The sequence below is a fragment of the Somniosus microcephalus genome, chromosome 17 (assembly GCF_052327205.1).
Source record: "Somniosus microcephalus isolate GS21.2 chromosome 17, FLI_Smic_1.0, whole genome shotgun sequence".
In the NCBI taxonomy this organism is placed as follows: Eukaryota; Metazoa; Chordata; class Chondrichthyes; order Squaliformes; family Somniosidae; genus Somniosus; species Somniosus microcephalus.
This window is the reverse complement of record NC_141003.1, coordinates 41,699,961-41,719,096: the sequence shown is the minus strand read 5'-3', so window position 1 is coordinate 41,719,096 and position 19,136 is coordinate 41,699,961. Positions and strand designations below refer to the sequence as shown.

Sequence of the window (19,136 nt, the reverse complement as noted above, 5' to 3'; positions counted from 1 at the left end):
ATTTTCTGCTTTCATATAACGTAAAAGCCCTGGTACAATGTACAAAGAGTATAAACTGGTCCTGTCATGGCCTCATTTTATGTTGACTACTGTAGAAATGCCAGCTGAGAATTAAATCGCACGCCATTCATTGGCTTTCTAAACCCTACATTGTTTATTGATGTGCCTACCCTAATGTCATACACTGTGTATGCATGATGAGCCAAATGCTGTTTGGGAATTCAGAAGATCACAAGGTTGATGCAGAAAGGAAGGAAATTTGGACTATCCCAGTTTAGCTATCTAGAAGGTCTACAGTCCCTCCATCACAGCATCCAATTGTTTCTTGAATGATTCCAAGGTTTTTGCCTCCACTCACCACCTGAAAGTCCATTCTTCCACGAACCTAATTTATCCCACATTAGTAAATCTGCAGGAACAGAACTGGGTTCTGTCCTGGCATGGAAAATAAAATGGTTCTATTGATGTCAGATGCCTGCAGCCTATAAATGAATGGTTTTTGTTCCATGCCCATTGGTTCTAGTACTAATTGACTTTTGTATTTGTGAGATTTTACTCATATTGCATTCTCAGATCAGAATTATCAAAAAAAAACAGCTTGTAACAATGTTATTACTTGATGTTTTTCAGCTCACTGCCCATATGATGTGGGATTTTACAGTGAAGGTAACTTGTGAGTAAATCTATTGAATTGTAACTGAGAGGTATCTGCTGCAGCTCCTGAACCTGCTGTATACCCTGGGCCTGTGGGGAAACATTGTTGAACCAAGTGTTGACTCCTATCAATTTCTGTAAAAGTTTTGAGGGGGACTGTCACTCGCCAGACAGCACAGTCCAGATTTCACACTTGGTATAAAACATTCCTGAACAATTGCAACCGAACAATCTTCTAAAAAAATAACACAAAAAGGGAAGAAAGAAACCCAGCTGTTTTTCTGACTGTCGCATAATCTGCAGAGGTTGTTGAGATAACAAGAGGAGCCAAGCAGTTCCCAATCAAGAGAAACTTAAAGCAACAACAATAATTAGTCTCTAATTGACCTCTAAATTCACTTTCCCATAATTAACATCTGAGCAATGTCCTTAAAGTGACAGGCCAGGTTAGCAGTGAGGCTACATTGTTTCAGACCGCAGATGACCTATGAGCAGCACTGTAGTGTATGTGCCTTTAAGAGCCCCATGTGTACTGTAATGCCGGTAATGGCCACTCAGGCTATATAAGCCTGTATATTGTGTTGTATCAGTTAGTTCCCCTCCAGACTTTGTTTAGTAAACACCTATGAAACCAACTCCTGTCTTCAGTGTCTCTATCAACACACAGACACAACAGTGGCGACGAATTGGAAACGGACTTACCTGCAATTCGGCAGCACCTCAAGGACATCGATTCCTCTGGCGTCCAAAGTTGAAGAAAAATCAAGAAAAAGAAAAAGCTGTGGTTTCACCAGCTAGCCAAGCTGGTGGCAGGTACTGCAATAATCCTTCCTGGGCGTCGGGCTGGGGCTCCAGCGGCTGGCTCTACAGATAGGCCAAGCAGCGAAAGCGGAGGCAAGCAGTAACAGACGGGGAGGAAGCACTCGGGAGACGGCCGGCGCTGCAAGCAGGTCGGCGTTCAGACCTAGAGAGAGAGTCCGGCGGGAACGAGTCTCCAACTGTAAATAAATAAATAAAAAGAACGGAAACCACGGGAAACAGCGTTGTCATCGGCAGCAGTGGCGGGGAAGCGCGGGAAGCGCCATATATTGTCTGCAGAAAAGAAAGAAAAGCGCGGGAAGTGCCATTTTATTTCTAGGATGCCTAAGTCTGGCAATATTGATGCTTTTGATAACGAGATAGAGGATTGGACCACATATGTGGAAAGAGTGGAGGTATATTGCACCGCCAATGAAATAGAAGATGAAAAAAAAGCTTCAGTACTGCTAAATCTAATGGGCGCAAAGACATACGGGCTGTTACAAAATTTAATCACTCCAGCCAAACCAAAGGACAAGAATTTTAAAGAAATTGTTGATACCCTACAGGAGCACTTAAACACAACACCGCTGCTGATAGCGGAACGATTCAAATTCTTCAAGAGAAATCAACACAAGAATGAAAGTAACGCTGATTACCTCACCAAATTAAGAAAGCTATCAAAACACTGCCAATTCGGGGCAGGACTAGCAAATTATCTTCGAGACAAATTCGTCTGCGGTCTCTTAAGTGAAGGAACACAAAAAAGGCTGCTTTCTGAAAAAGATTTAACACTGGACAAGGCTTTCAGTATGGCTGTATCATACGAAGCAGCCGCAAGAGGAGCTGCAGAGATACAACAAAAGACACAGGACTTCGGCACCCATGAAATGACACAGGGTTTCGAGAGATGTTATCGCTGCGGCAGATCCACCCATGACCAGAGGGACTGCTGGTTCAAGGACAAAGCATGCAGGCAATGCGGAAAGATTGGACACATTGCACGGGTATGCCGATCTGGACAAAAAAAATCCACAGACAGGAAAAAAAAAATCAATAAAGAAAAGTACAGAAAGGTACAAATGATGACGGACAGTAGCTCTGAAGACCAGAAGAGCGATAGCGACTCCGGAAACAAGAGACTAAGCTGTCTCAAATTACATAATGTAATTGCCAAAGATGATTACCAGACCATTTGGGTTACCCTCACGATAGCAGGGTCCCCAGTTAAAATGGAGCTAGATACAGGATCAGCTCTGACCGTCATAAATCGACGGGATTACGAGCGGCTATTTCCGCATATACCTTTAAAAGACACATCCATTATCTTGAAAACATATACGGGGCAGAAAGTATACCTCAAAGGAAAAATAAGGGTGCCTGTTGTATACAACGGCAAGGAAATACAAAAGTTGTATTTATACATTCTACAAGATGGTGGTCCACCGCTGTTGGGACGTGAATGGATCAGGAAAATACATTTAGACTGGCACTCCATTCAGGCACTGACGGTGACGAGTAAGAAAAAAAACGATGATGACGTCATACCTGAACGATTAAAAGACATCTTGGCCAACGCCAAAGAAGTGTTTCAAGAGAAACTAGGAACCTTGAAAGGCATCACCGCCTCAATAAAAGTGGAAGATGCAGCAATTCCCAAGTTTTTTAAGGCAAAACCGGTGCCATACGCAATTCGTCCAGCAGTCGAGGCAGAGCTGGAGAATTTGGAAAAGGCAGGCGTATTATCCAAAATAGATTGGAGCGAGTGGGCAACACCCATCGTTCCAGTCATGAAGAAAGCATTGAATAATGATAAATCTGAAGAACAGAGAAAAATTCGCATCTGTGGAGACTTCAAGGTGACTGTAAACCCGGTCCTTCACACGGTACAGTATCCTCTTCTGAGGATAGAAGATATTTTCGCCTCACTATCCGGAGGGAAACGTTTCACCAAAATTGACTTGGCACAGGCATATCTACAGATGGAGATTGAAGAGGCCTCTAAAAAATATCTCACGATAAATACACACAAAGGTCTGTACCAGTACAATCGACTGGTTTTCGGAGTAGCATCCGCTCCAGCTATCTGGCGAAGAGCTATGGAGCAAGTCCTCCAAGGGATTCCGGGGACTCGATGCTACCTAGACGACATCCTTGTAACAGGAGAAAACGACAACGAGCACCTTGCCAATTTGGAGCAGGTGCTCACTAGGCTGAGAGAACGGGGCCTACGAGCAAATCGCCCCAAGTGCGAATTTTTCCAAAATCAAATATCACATTGTGGCCACATAATTAATATGGAAGGGTTGCATAAGTCACCTGAAAAAATTGAAGCGGTCATAAAAGTCCCAGCACCTGAAAATGTTTCACAATTAAGGTCGTTCCTGGGATTAATAAATTACTATCATAAATTTTTACCGAACTTATCAACTCTTCTACACCCTCTTAATGAACTGCTACAAACAGGAGTAATTTGGAAATGGAGCGAAGACTGTAAACATGCCTTCCATAAATGCAAAGACTTAATCACATCCAAAGAAGTTTTGGCTCATTACAACCCATCACTGCCAATCAGACTGGCGTGCGATGCATCCCCTTACGGCGTGGGAGCAGTATTATCGCATAAATTCCCTGATGGCTCGGAACGGCCGGTAGCTTTTGCATCACGATCATTGAACTCGGCTGAGCGTAACTATGCCCAAATCGACAGGGAAGCACTCAGCCTGGTATGGGGAGTGAAGAAATTTAACCATTACCTACACGGACAAAAATTTACCTTGTTGACTGACCATCAACCCCTCATCTCCATATTCAACCCTAAAAAGGGTGTTCCTATTATGACAGCGCAAAGGCTACAGAGGTGGTCCCTTTTTCTAGGGGCACACCAATACAACATAGAATACAAAGGATCAAAACAGCATGGGAATGCTGACGGGTTATCGCGCCTACCGTTGCCAACGGTAGAAGAAGCACCTACCGTAGACCCAGTGGAGATTTTCCACTCTACCATAGTCGAATGTCTACCAGTAACAAATTCTGCCATTGAAAGGGAAACGAGAAATGACCCGACTCTCTCACGAGTCTACGATTTAACAGTGAAGGGATGGCCAGCACATGGCGAACACTGTTGCCAGCATTCTCGCAAAGAAGAGAACAGCTGTCAGTGTGCCGAGGAACCTTGATGTGTGGATCCAGAGTGGTGATTCCACCCAAACTCCAGGATAAAGTGCTAAAGGAGCTTCACGAGGGGCATCTGGGTGGAGTGAAAATGAAGAACCTAGCCAGAGCGCTTGTATAGTGTCCAGGTATCGATGGTGACATCGAAGAAATGACCAAGAGCTGCCTAGGATGCCAGAAGGTCCAAAACGCTCCACCCCAAGCCCCTCTACATCCATGGGAGTGGCCCTCATCTCCCTGGCAAAGGGTACACATCGACTTTGCTGGTCCATTTATGGACTCAATGTTCTTAATCGCGGTTGATGCACACTCCAAGTGGCCGGAGGTAATAAAGATGTCCTCCACCACCACGGAAAAAACCATCACAGTATTAAGGACCATATTTGCCAGGAATGGGCTGCCGGAACAGATCTGTTCTGATAATGGACCACAATTTGTGTCCGAAGAATTCAGGAAGTTCTTAAAAAACAATGGGGTTAAGCACTACACGTCCGCTCCATACCATCCCGCCACCAATGGATTGGCTGAAAGGTTTGTCCAGACCTTCAAGAAGGCCATAAAGGCCATGGGTAATGAAGACATAAAACCTCAGCACAAGGTGGATAACTTCTTGTTCGCATACAGGAATGCAACACATATGGTTACAAACCAAACTCCCGCCATGATGTTCTTCAATAGAAGCCTAAGATGCCGGCTGGATTTGATCAAGCCCAACATCAGAAGGGACGTGGAGAACCGGCAATTTCAAGGCATGAATGAAAGGCCAACTAGAACCTTCCAGATAGGTCAACAAGTTTTGGCCCGGGACTACCGTACCGAGAAATGGCAGCCTGGAACTATCTGCACACGATTAGGACCGCTGATGTATACCGTGGACATCGGAGAAAGCATAATAAGGTGCCATGCTGACCAAATCATAGAGTCATCCGAAAAGGGACAACCTACACCACAACTCTATACGCCTAACGATGAAGTAGAGATACCCATATCTACCTCCGATCCGGGGATACTGGAACCCGATGAACCCGACACTGGCATTCAAGCCGAATCAGCCTTGCCAAAAGAACCTACTACACCACCAGAAACTACTACACCACCGAAGCGTTATCCGGACCGAGTCAGGAAGCCGCCAGAGAGACTGACTTATAATTGATTAACTGCAGCAATGTGTCGATTATTTTTCTTGTAACATGTAATTAATAATTACTTAAAATATTATGTACTGGTTAGCTAAAAGGGGACGAATTGTAGTGTATGTGCCTTTAAGAGCCCCATGTGTACTGTAATGCTGGTAATGGCCACTCGGGCTATATAAGCCTGTATATTGTGTTGTATCAGTTAGTTCCCCTCCAGACTTTGTTTAGTAAACACCTATGAAACCAACTCCTGTCTTCAGTGTCTCTATCAACACACAGACACAACAAGCACCACTGGGGATCAGCTAGTATTCTGAAATTTTAACAAAATTAAGCAAAAAGTCAGACCTCAGTTGCTTAATGAGTAAATGCGCTGCCCTGAGAAGTTGAGTCGTATAGGCCTGGAATGTTTCACATTTGTCTGGGGCGGCAGTAGGGTTATTACAGTTGGCCTCAGTACCACTGGGCTGGGGTGGGATAAAATTAGTGATGATTGCTTTAGATTGCTCGGCGGTGACTCCTGGAAAGTATGTCTGTGTGGGCATTAAATGAAGACAGGGTTGAGTTCAACTAGGATGCCCCATGACCAAGTAGACTGCCGGCACACGTTTGTGAGGAGCTGCCGATTTTACACGGTGCTGGAGGCTGGCTGGTATCTTGGAACCCCAGCACAACTGAATGCCTACAGGAGGCTGAAGGCAGAAGATTGAGGGGTTATGGTTAGACTCGGGGTGGAAATGTATTACACATGCAGCTACTGAGAGAGTGTAATTAGTCTACACTGTCGGTAAAAAGAACTTAACAGAAAAAATAAATAATATTTCTTTCCTTCCAAGTATTATGGCAGACATTCCTTAAATAAATGTCAAGTCCTGTGCAGTTAGACTGGAAGGAACTACAGTCTGCAGTTTTGTACTCATTGGTTACTTGACTTACTAAGCAGCTAGGCAGATGTAAGACAACCCAATTAGCCCACAAAATAAGGTCAGTTCCTGAAGATATTTGACTGCTCAGTGACTGTTTGACCTTGGGGGTAGAAATTGGTATGCGTTGTGACGTAAAATGGGAGCAAAAACATACCAATTTAGCAGTGGGACAGCCTGTGCCCATTCTGTGCTGGCGTTGGGCTTGCCCCACTCATGATTTTTTAGCGAGCCTCGTGTAAAGGTAAGTTTAAAAACAAATGCTAGTGAAGTAAATCTTTCTGTGTAGCTGGAATACTCCCCCCCCGACTCCACAGTCCTGCCGATCAGCCGCCCTGTTGCGTGATCCAACGCCCCCCTCCCGGAACTTACCTGATGGCTGCTGCTACTGGTGGCCCGAATTTCATTCTTCTCATGGAGTGAGCTGCCTGTGGAGGTGCGACAGGCGCCGGCAGCTCACCCCAAAGATGTAGATGAGGCCCGATTTCGGGCCTCTCTCTTTGGGTGGTCGCTGCTCACGAGCATTATCTAGGCCCAGACTCATTTCTACCCCTTGGACTGCTGAACTCACCTTTCGTGCTGCGATAGATTAGACTGTTTTAATTGTTTCACATCTACAGATGCTTCATTAGTCAAGCTATAATCTGCATCCTCGGTATTCTTAATACGAAAAATGCCACAGTAGTTTTCAGAAGGTAAATCTGTTATGATAAATAGTTCACTGAACTAGAGAATCCAGGGGATGATGGTTTGAGACCTGCTCAGAGCATATCTAGTTTCAACTATCAACAGCTGCATATATCAAACTGATTTACAACTATGATTCAGTGACAGTAACTTTAGAATGATGTGAAGCGTCTCTCGGGTATTTGTATAAATTTTGTGTTGAATAAATGTGTAAAAAAACTAAAGTAGCTGGAAAAAATAAGTGCTAATAATTAGTGAAGTAAATTCCAGACCACAATGTAAAGGCTGCAGTAGTGTGTTGGGATTGATTTAGAGCTCCTGCCACTGCTAGGGATTGTTATTAACAACATCAAGTGCTAGTGAGGTGAAGAAACAAGAAGGAGGCATCTATCATCCTTCAAGAAGAAAGGCCTCAGTCTTCTCTTGTGCTTCCTGAGAGAGCAATGGAACAATGCAGTGATGGTCATATTATTATATGGTCTATATAATGACAGTTTTTGAGCAGCACATGTACGTTGTGTCGTGTCAGTTCTCCCTAAGGTGTAAGGTTCAGAAGCTAAAAAGTTGATTAGAATTCCTACACTGCTTACGTAACATCAGTCACTACTGCACTTCAAAATAATTCAGTGACTGTGAAGTATCTTGGGACATCCCAAGGATGTGAAAGGCGCTATATAAAAGAAAGTTCTTTCTTTCTATACTTAATTTTCAGCAGCCCCAAAGTGAGGAGTTCATATTTCATTCTTGCATTTCTCTTGTATATTGTTGTTGTTGGGTTTTTTCTTGCCTGTTTTATTTCTGTTCTGTTCTCATGATTTTTTTCCTGTTTCTTTAATTTTTAGTCCTGATTTTTTTTTTGCTCTCAATCCCTTTCAGTACTAAACCTAACTCATTATTCAGATTAATTGTAAACCTTATTGCATAGTTGTACTGTTTCCGGAGCCCTAAGCTCTGGTATTGCCCCTCTACCTCCCTCTCATTCGTTAAGATGCACCTTAAAACCTACCTCTTTGACCAAGCTTTCCGTCATCTGGCCTGATATCTCCTTCTGTGGCTCAGTGTCAAATTTTGATTGACTCTCTTGTGAAGAGCCTTGGGACATTTAGCTACGTTAAAGGTGCTATATAAATGCAAGTTGTTGTTTCAGCGTGCGTCCTTCAGGAGACTGGGCTGTGCTCTGTGCTAGCAGACAAGTTCTTTAGGGATAGAAATGTCCTCTCGGCTGAAGGAGCAGTTCCTTTACAAGACTGAAGGTGCTTTCAACTAGCACTTGGGCATCTGAAAGGTACTTGAGTGATGGAGCTACTTCTTTATGGCTCTTTGGCTAAGGAGGTAAAGCTCGGTTGGGACTGTCGTTCTTGATTGCCGTCTGGTGGCCGTTGCAGTACACGTGTAAGGAGAGAACACGATCCCAATCAGCTGTGATGATCAGATCGTGTATTGACACTTGGGACCCGATAATAACTCGGAACTGGGAAAAGGGATGGGGGGATTTTTGGACGGGTAACCTGGAAGAATGGGCTTTCCGTGGGTCCTGCTGAATTTAACTGCAGGACTTTTTTTTTTAAATTTCAACAGGTTTCCCGCCCGACAGTCAGCCAGATTGACAGGCTTGCTGTCTATTGGGCTGGAAAATGGCCAGGGTTTGGATGTCAGGTAAGTCCGACATCGCGGGGGCGGGGCGAGAATGGAATAAAGGGGGGGGGGTGGTGGTGTGAATGGCACTTTGCAGAGAGGGAGCGGGACATTGCCGGTCGGAGGGGTGGAATGGGACATTGCGGGGGGTGGGGTCTGATGGGAATCAGACATTGTCGGGGGTGAGGAGAATTGACATCACATGGATCCAGCCTTTCTCGCCTGCTTTCCCCTGTCAGTATTCCCAAGGCCTGGGAATCCTTGGCCTGCAGGTGTTAAAAATAAAACTTGAGTTAAAATTAAGGCACGCGGCCTCCTTAAAAGATTTTAGTGACCGACCCGCCTCCTGAGAGTGGGTTGATCGCCCATCCCCCAACCCGCCTTCGTTAAAACCGGAAGTGGGTGGGTTGGGGTCAGGTTTCCTGTTTTTAAAAAATTTTTTGCGGAATTGATGCCTTTCCCCCTAACTGTTGATTTATCATCAGCAGGTAATCGAAGAGTTTCTGAATGTTTGGCTCACTGTCTAAAAAGCCTGGGCATATTTGAATTGTCAGAAAAGGACAGTGATAGAATTCTCCTGAGTTTCTCGCATCACAGAAGCATCTGGAACAATGTAGTCTGACAGGATGTCTTGGATTATCATATATCATCACATTTATAATAGTATACTGATAACTCTGATTATTACTCAAAATAGATATTCCTGAGCTACAAAGGACTACTATAATATATTCCACAGTCTCCATATCTGTGTCCCAGTAATTTTGCTTCCTAACTAACAAAAAGGCCTGATATCTTTCAGTAATAGCAATTCATGTTTGAATTCTGGTGTAATTGCTATGAAGAACAGCACAATTCATTGTGTTGCTATAACCTTTTGTGGCTCAGTGTTGCTTTGTTATTCATAACCAGGTACACATGCATATCAGGTAACAACACGGAGATTACAGCCACAGTTTATTTTTTCTTTTTGCTGCAGGGAAGCTTATTAAGGTATTTTATCTTTTCTCTTTCCTTCCTTTGTATTTTTTTGTGTCCCCTGTCCCATGTGCTATCTGGGGCTTCGAAGGCAGATGCCCAAACTCTCAGGCCTGTGCCAATTTAATTTGAAACTTGTTATTGGCAGGTGCGTGAAAGTCAATGAGAGAGAGAGAGAATAAGAATCCATTTCTGTTCCTTTCCTTGCTGGCCGTACCCTCCCCTTGGTAGCCACAAACTCCCATCCCACCATTCTGTGATGCAGCGACTGCATCATCTTCACGAACACAATATGTGATATTCATTTGTTCGCCCATCACCCCTGTGCTCGCTGACCTACATTGGCTCCCGGTTAAGCAATGCCTCGATTTCAAAACTCTCATCCTTGTTTTCAAATCCCTCCATGGCCTCGCCCCTCCCTATCTCTGTAATCTCCTCCAGCCCCACAACCTGCCGAGATATCGGTGCTCCTCTAATTTTGGCCTCTTGAGGATCCCTGATTATAATCGCTCAACCAGTGGTGGCCATGCCTTCTGTTGCCTAAGCCATAAGCTCTGGAATTCCCTCCCTAAATCTCTCCGCCTCTCTTTCCTCCTTTAAGACGCTCCTTAAAACCTACCTCTTTGACCAAGCTTTTGGTCACCTGCCCTAATTTATCCTTATTTGGATCGGTGTCAAATTTTTTGTCTTAAAATACTCCTGTGCAGCGCCTTGGGATGTTTTACTATGTTAAAGGCGCTATGTAAATACAAGTTGTTGATATATAGAGCATCTTCAGATGCTGCGTTAATGATCATCCAATATGTGTGGCTGTGCTCTGGTTTGGAGAATTCACTTTTTAAATTGGGAAATAAAGGTGAAGAGCAAAGTCACATAGTCCAAGCTACTGCCAAGGCTGAAAAATAAAGCAGGAAATTCGGTAAATCGGGGAAGTAGTGGCGCCGATCTTGGGTTTTAAAAGCCTGATGATTGTAAGAGGAAAGACAAACTGAGGGAGATACGAAGCACCAGCCTGAGAAAGGAGGAATTTGTGCTGGTGGGTGCAGCAGATACTTTATGCTGTTGGTTGATGGATACACCTAGATAGTGATCAACACTGTCCAGGCAGGGTTTCTTAAAATATAGATTTGTGCTGGTGAAGTGATGAAATCCAATCTATGTGCAGAGATTATATCCCCTCTACAATTATCTATGTTGGCTATGCAAGCAGTGTAAAAATAAAATTACAAAGAGATACTAATAGATTAAGTGAAGGGGAAAACTGTGGCAAATGGATTTTAAAATAGGCAAGTGTGAGGTCATCCACTTTGGACCTAAAAATGATCGATCAGAGTGCTTTCTAAATGGTGAAAAGCTAGAAACAGTGGAGGTTCAAAGAGACTTGGGGGGTCCATGTACATGGATCATTAAAATGTCATGGACAGGTACAGAAAATAATCAAAAAGGCTAATGGAATGCTGGCCTTTATATCTATCGAATACAAGGGGGTAGAAGTTATGCTACAGCTATACAAAGCCCTAGTTAGACCACACCTGGAGTACTGGGCACCACACTTTATTGGCCTTGGAGGGAGTGCAGCGTAGGTTTACCAGAATGATACCTGGACACCAAGGGTTAAATTAGAAAGCGAGATTACACAAACTAGGGTTGTATTCCTTGAATTTAGAAGGTTCAGGGGTGTTTTGATCAAAGTTTTCATTATATCAAGGGGAGCTGATAGGGTAGATAGAGAGAAACTCTTTCCACTGGTTGCGGAGTCTCAAACCTGGGGACATAGCCTAAAAGTTCGAGCCAGGCCTTTCAGGAGTGAAGTTGGGTGGTAGAAGTTTGGAATGCCACTCTGCAAACGGCAGTTGATGCTGTGTCCATTGTTGTGGTGTATGTAACCTGTTCCACCTTAAGAGAACTTAAGCCTGTTCCACCTTAAGAGATGTACTACTTTCTCTGGCTGCTGTATACGTAATACCGGTGGTGACCACCGGTATATAAGTACTGTGTAGTGATATTGTAATTAGTATAGTCCTAACCTCCAACTAGTAAAGACCTGTTGAACTTTATTCTTGTAGTCTGTGTCAGTAATTAATCTTAATACAACTGGAACACACAGACTTAACAGTGGCGACGAGTCCGATTCTTACCCTGCGGCAGTTTATATCCACGGCGGCTTCGTCCACAGAACGGGCGTCGAAGAGAGGCATCCACCCTCATCACCCTGCTGGAAGACACGTCGCGCGGCAGGCATCGAGAACCCGGAGTGCAGAAGACATCCTGAACTCGAAGCCTCCATCAGCGGCAGTCAGCTATCTTCTTTCTACCTCGGTGGTGGGTAAGCCGGTCAGCGACGCGAGCAGAAAGTCGGCCGCGTTGGCTGTACAGACGGGGGGAGAAAGACGGAGGAATAAGGGCGGTGAGATCGATCGCGACCGGAGATAAGGGCCGGGCCGCATTCGGGCCGAAAGGCACAGCGCGGGGACATCGATCGTGGCTGGTGATAAGGGCCGGGCCGCTTTCGGGCCAAAAAGGCGCAGCGTCTGGGGCGACTGAAGGCGCGAGAGCCGCGGTGAAGGCGAACGCAGCCGGTGCTAATAACCGGGCTGCAAGAAGGGCTGCGAGGCGCGACATCGGGGAAGCGCGAATGCCCGAGGGAGCCGCGGTGAAGCGGAGACAGCGTCTGGGGAGTTACTAACCGCTGGGAAAGAGGAGCAGCAGCGGCACGCCAAACGCCATTGCAGCCAGTGGGTGAAGACCGCCAAGCGCGGGAAAACCGCCATTTTGTAGGCGGAGGACGAAGACAAGAGCGGGAAGCCGCCATCTTGGGATAAAATAAATTGCAACGATGCCTAAACATGGGAACATTGATACCTTTGATAGCGACATCGAGGATTGGGCCATGTATGTAGAACGCATACAAAATTATTGTAAAGCAAATAAAATCCCAGATGCAGAGAAAGCACTAACTTTATTGAACTTAATGGGTGCAAAGACATACGGGCAATTGAAACACCTTTTATCACCAGATGAACCGGCGGATAAGACGTTCGAGGAGATTGTTACTGTCCTGAAAAATCATCTAAACCCCACGCCACTGATGCTAGCGGAACGATTTAAATTTTACAGCAGAAGGCAGCTGAAGGATGAAAGCAATGCTGAATATTTAATGGAATTGCGTAAGCTAGCAAAGTACTGTCAGTTTGGAACGGGACTGACAGAAGCGCTAAGAGATAAATTTGTGTGTGGATTATTAAAAGAAGATACACAAAAGCGACTGCTCGAGGAGAATGAGCTGACGCTTGAGAAAGCGGTCACTATGGCAGCAGCACACGAAGCCGCAGCGAGAGGCACGGCAGTAATGCAGCTACGGTCACCGGAACTCAGTACAAATAAATTGGGTTTGAGTACTGTAAAATGTTATCGTTGTGGAAAGACAACACACGATCAGAACCAGTGTTGGTTTAAAAACCAAGAATGCAGAACGTGTGGCAGGCTTGGCCACATAGCTAAAGTATGCCGGTCAGGAAAGAAGACCAGCAACAAAAAGTCACCGCAAGGAAAATACATAAAGGTACACAAGGTGACAAAGAACAGTTCGACCGAACAGAAGTCAGATTCAGACGCTAGCAGTAATGAACTGGGTAGCTTAAGCGTACACAACGTTGGTAAGGATGCAGATCTCCAGACAATTTGGGTCACCCTTCAGATAGCAGGAGTCCAAGTAAAGATGGAATTGGACACTGGATCGGCATTGACGGTCATGAATAAGAAAGATTACAAAAGGTTATTCCAACATATTCCCCTACGGGAGATGGAGATTATATTGAAAACATACACGGGGCAAAGAGTGTACCCCATCGGAAAGATAGAGGTAAAAGTGGCCCACAAGGGCGAAGAAAGCCGAGTAATGGACTTATATGTGCTACCTGAAGGAGGTCCACCACTACTGGGACGGGAGTGGATTAGGAAAATGAATATGGACTGGCACTCCTTAAAAGCACTAACGGTAGATTCCGGGGAAACAGATGTCAAACCTAAACGATTGTCCAAAATATTGGATGATGCTAAAGAGGTGTTCCAGCAAGGACTGGGAACACTGAAAGGAATTACGGCAAACATCAAGATTGATGAACATGCACAACCAAAATTTTTCAAAGCCAGACCGGTACCCTATGCAATACGACCTACTGTAAAAGCGGAACTGGAAGCGCTAGAACGTTCAGGTGTACTGTCTAAGGTAGATTGGAGTGAGTGGGCTACGCCCATTGTTCCCGTTATGAAACGTCCTTCGAGCAACAAGCCAGGAGAACCAGGGAAGGTTCGCATCTGTGGAGATTTCAAGATCACCGTTAATCCGGTGCTTCACACGGTGCAGTATCCGCTTCCGCGGATTGGGGATATTTTTGCTTCGTTGTCTGGCGGGAAACACTTCACCAAGATAGACCTGGCGCAGGCGTACTTGCAGATGGAGGTTGAAGAAGAGTCACGCCTGTACCTCACGATCAACACGCATAGAGGTTTGTACCGGTATAATAGGCTGGTTTTTGGAGTGGCATCGGCTCCGGCAATTTGGCAGAGGGCCATGGAGCAGGTATTACAGGGAATTCCAGGCACACAATGTTACCTGGACGATATTCTGATTACAGGTGATGGTGATGAAGAACACCTCGCAAACTTGGAACTGGTGCTCAACAGACTGAAAGAGTATGGACTTCGAGTTAATCGGCAGAAATGTGAGTTCTTTCAGAAGCGGATCTCGTACTGTGGTCATGTCATTGACCGGGAGGGGCTTCATAAGTCTCCTGACAAGATAGAGGCAGTTGTTAAAGGCTCCCACTCCGGATAATGTCTCTCAGTTGAGGTCGTTTCTGGGATTGATTAACTATTACCATAAGTTTCTACCGAATCTATCCACGGTACTGCACCCGCTGAACGCTCTTTTACAGAAGGGGGTACCATGGGAATGGAGCAAAAACTGTAAGAAGGCATTTCGCAAAAGCAAAGAATTGATCACCTCAGAGGAAGTGTTGGCTCACTTCAACCCGACACTGCCTATTCGGTTGGCTTGTGATGCTTCTCCATATGGTATTGGGGCAGTACTCTCACACAAGTTGCCAAATGGCACGGAAAGGCCAGTCGCGTTTGCATCCAGATCATTGACCTCCGCTGAGCGCAACTATGCGCAGATCGATAGGGAGGCTCTCAGCCTTGTATGGGGAGTGAAGAAGTTTAATCATTACCTGCAAGGCCAAAAATTCACACTTCTGACAGACCATCAGCCGTTGGTATCCATTTTTAACCCTAAGAAGGGTGTTTCGGTGATGACAGCACAGCGACTCCAGAGATGGTCCCTTTTCCTAGGGGCACATCAATATCAAATAGAATTCAAAGGTACGAAGCAGCATGGCAATGCTGATGGGCTGTCGCGCCTGCCACTACCTGAAGCGGAAGAGACGACGAAAGTTGACCCTGTTGAGTTATTTCATTCGACCATCATCAAGTGTTTACCAGTCACCAATGCAAGTATTGAAAGAGAAACCAGGAACGACCCGACACTGTCCCGAGTTTACGAGGTGACAGTGAAGGGATGGCCAACACATGGTGATCCTCTGTTACCGGCATTCTCGGCAAGGCGAGACCAGCTGTCCGTCTGCCATGGTACTTTGATGTACGGGACAAGAGTGATTATTCCTCCCAAGTTACGGGAAAGAGTTCTAAAGGAACTGCATGAAGGTCATCTGGGGGGAGTTAAGATGAAAAGTCTTGCTAGGGCTTATGTATGGTGGCCGGGCATTGACCAACAGATAGAGGAGTTGACAAAAAGCTGCGCTGGGTGCCAAAAAGTGCAAAATGCACCTCCGATCGCACCGCTACACCCATGGGAATGGCCTTCAGCCCCATGGCAACGCGTACATATTGACTTTGCTGGTCCATTCATGGACTCCATGTTCCTAATTGCGGTGGACGCACATTCCAAATGGCCAGAAGTGATCAAGATGAATACCACTACTTCAGAAAAGACAATTGCGGTGTTAAGAACAATATTCGCAAGGAACGGATTGCCAGAACAGATATGTTCGGACAACGGACCACAGTTCGTGTCGGAAGAATTCCAAAGAAGAATGGGGTGAAACATTATACCTCTGCCCCATATCATCCGGCGACAAACGGGTTGGCCGAGAGATTTGTCCAAACATTCAAAAAGGCAATAAAGGCCATGAACGTTGATCAGATTCCGTTACAACACAAGGTGGACAATTTCCTAATGGCATATCGAAACACCGCTCATGCAGTGACTAACCAAAGTCCTGCCATGATGTTTTATAACAGGAGGTTGCAGTCCAGGTTGGACTTGTTAAAACCAAATGTGCGGAGGGAAGTGGAAAACAAACAGTTCCGGCATATTAATAACAAGTCCACTCGAAGTTTCGACGTAGGACAACCAGTGTTGGCAAGGGGCTATGGAAACAAAAAATGTCAGTCCGGAACAATTCGGGCCAGACAAGGACCTCTGATGTACACAGTAGATATTGGTAACAATGTGATAAGGCGTCATGCGGATCAACTGGTAGAATCAAGAGCAAGGGTCGAACCCATGGTTGCGACAGAGACAACTGTGGAAGACGTTAATGAACCTGAAGCATCTACCTCGGCAGGGACTGTACCTGATGATGACGTCCAATACATAGGAAATCAACAAGAAGAGTCACCTCAGCAACAAGAATCAGAGACCACTGAAAGGCGTTATCCAAACCGAATCAGAAGGCCTCCTGAGAGACTGAACCTTTGAACTGTTTATACCTGAAGTTATATATGTATTTATGTTATGTTAAATGGGGATATGACTGTTAAGCTAAAAAGGGAGGATTGTGGTGTATGTAACCTGTTCCACCTTAAGAGAACTTAAGCCTGTTCCACCTTAAGAGATGTACTACTTTCTCTGGCTGTTGTATACATAATACCGGTGGTGACCACCGGTATATAAGTACTGTGTAGTGATATTGTATTTAGTATAGTCCTGACCTCCAACTAGTAAAGACCTGTTGAACTTTATTCTTGTAGTCTGTGTCAGTAATTAATCTTAATACAACTGGAACACACAGACTTAACAATTGTTATTTTTAAATCTGAGATTGATAGATTTTTGTTAACCTAAGGTATGAAGGGATGTGGGACAAAGATGGATGGAGTTTGGTCACTGATCAGCCATGATTTCATTGAATGGCGGAACAGGCTCGAGGGGCTAAATGGCCTACACCTGTTCCTATGTATTCCTATGGCTCTTCAGCTTACAGGTTTAGTCGAAACAATTTGGGGTTCTTTGGTGCTCTTGATGAAAGCATAACATTTCAAGCTTTAGCTCAGTGAGCTGTACTTTGAAGTTCTTTCAGCCTGAGTGAGAATAATAATCGTATACAAATTTCCACATGCAACAGGAACATTTCAATCAGTGTGGAGACGAAGACTGTCTGGGACCAATGTCAAAAACCCATTCCTTTCCCAGACTTCTGGCAACAGTACCTCACTCTACCATTCAGCCAGACATAATAACTGTTGAAAATTTTAGTTAATCTGGAATTTGAAATGAATTAACCCTTAGTAAGAAATTAATATTTTTGTTCAGATGAACCATTAATTATCCTTTCACCATGTATACAGTTTGACAGAATTGTGATGATAAAATTGTTGTTTTAGCTTTCCAGCTATTTGAATCATGGAATTTCACAGCACAGAAGGAGGCCATTCAGCCCATCATGTCTGTGCCCGCTCTCGCAAGAGCTATCCACTTAATTCCATTCCCCTACCTTTTCCCCTTATCCTATTACATTTTTATTTGTCAAATATTTATCTACTTCCCTTTTAAAAGCTATTATAGATTTTGCTTCCACCATTGCTTCTAGTAGAACCACCCGTGTCCTGACAACCTTCTGCATTAAAAAAAAATCTCCTCATTACTCAGTTTGTTCTTTTGATGATCTTAAATTTATGTCATCTAGTTACTGACTCACCAATCAGTATAAATAGTATTTCCAATTTACTTTATCAAAACCCCTCATAATTTGAATACCTCTATCAGTTCTCCTCTTAATCTTCTTTGTTCTAACAAAAAAAGCTCCAGTTTCTATAGTCTCTCTTCATAACTAAAGCTTTGCATCCCTGGTAGCATGTTAGTGAATTTCTTCTGCACCTTTTCCATGGCCTTGACATGTTTCCTAAAGTAAGGCATCCAAAGCTGGACACAATATTTTAACTGGACTAACGTATCGTGAAAAAAATGACTTTTAAAATGTATTCATGTGGTGGAAATTGGAATTATTGGGCGTGCATTTTTTAGAATAGAATCTTCACATTTGCAGCTAGTATTGTACTGCTACACTCAGCAGTGGCTGCAATTCTCAGAGCTAAAAGCACCAAAAGCCATAAACCGCATCTGAAAATGGCAATAGTAATGTTGTCCTAAATAATAATCTCTGGATTACTACCAGAGCCACGTGCAAATTGGCACAGGGGCAAACAGATTAGAGGTTTAAATGCGTGGCTGAAAGAGTGGAGTGGGAGGAAGGGGTTACAATTCATGGGGCACTGGCACTAATACTGGGAAAAGAGGGAGCTGTTCCATTGGGGCAGATTCCACTGGGCTGGGACCAGTGTCCTGGAGAATCAAGTAAATAGGGAAGTAGATAGGGCTTTAAACTAATGGGGAGGGAGGGATCAGGTAAGGATAAATGTATTAGTCTAAAGAGAAAAGTCAAGGCTGCAGAGCAGAGTAGCGATTTGGGTAAAATCAAGCAGATTGTGTCAGGAAGGGACAGGGAGTTTAATAATGGTAATAGGGCATTAGCGACTAAGGCCACACAGGGAAAAATAATAAAAAGTTGAAATTAAAGGCACTATATCTAAATGCACGAAACATTCATAACAATATAGATTCATTAATGGCACAAATTGAGATAAATGGGTTTGATCTAGTCGCCATTACTGAGACCTGGGGGATGATTTTGTCAGCCCTGGGGAGGCGGGTAAAGAGGCGGGACTGCCGGGAAAATGGCAGAATCTGGGGGGCGGTACCCATCCCACCCCCAACCTGCCTCCGTGCCATCTTCCCAGGAGGCGGGTACTCGACCCGCGCCAGGTCCCATCTCCTCGAGGCGGGAAG

The 19,136-nt window shown here is 44.6% G+C and overlaps 1 protein-coding gene across 6 annotated transcripts in view; it reads left to right on the top strand.

Annotated features, from left to right (window-relative positions):
• The window catches only part of celsr1a (cadherin EGF LAG seven-pass G-type receptor 1a), a 377,534-nt gene that overhangs the window by 248,017 nt on the left and 110,381 nt on the right, over positions 1-19,136 (top strand). The window contains exon 7 of one of the 6 annotated variants that reach the window (XM_086010283.1): positions 631-666. The exons of the other annotated variants lie outside the window; for them this stretch is intronic. Coding sequence (XP_085866409.1) covers positions 631-666 — 36 coding nt within the window. The remainder of the gene's footprint in view (positions 1-630; positions 667-19,136) is intronic. 6 annotated transcript variants of the gene reach the window in all.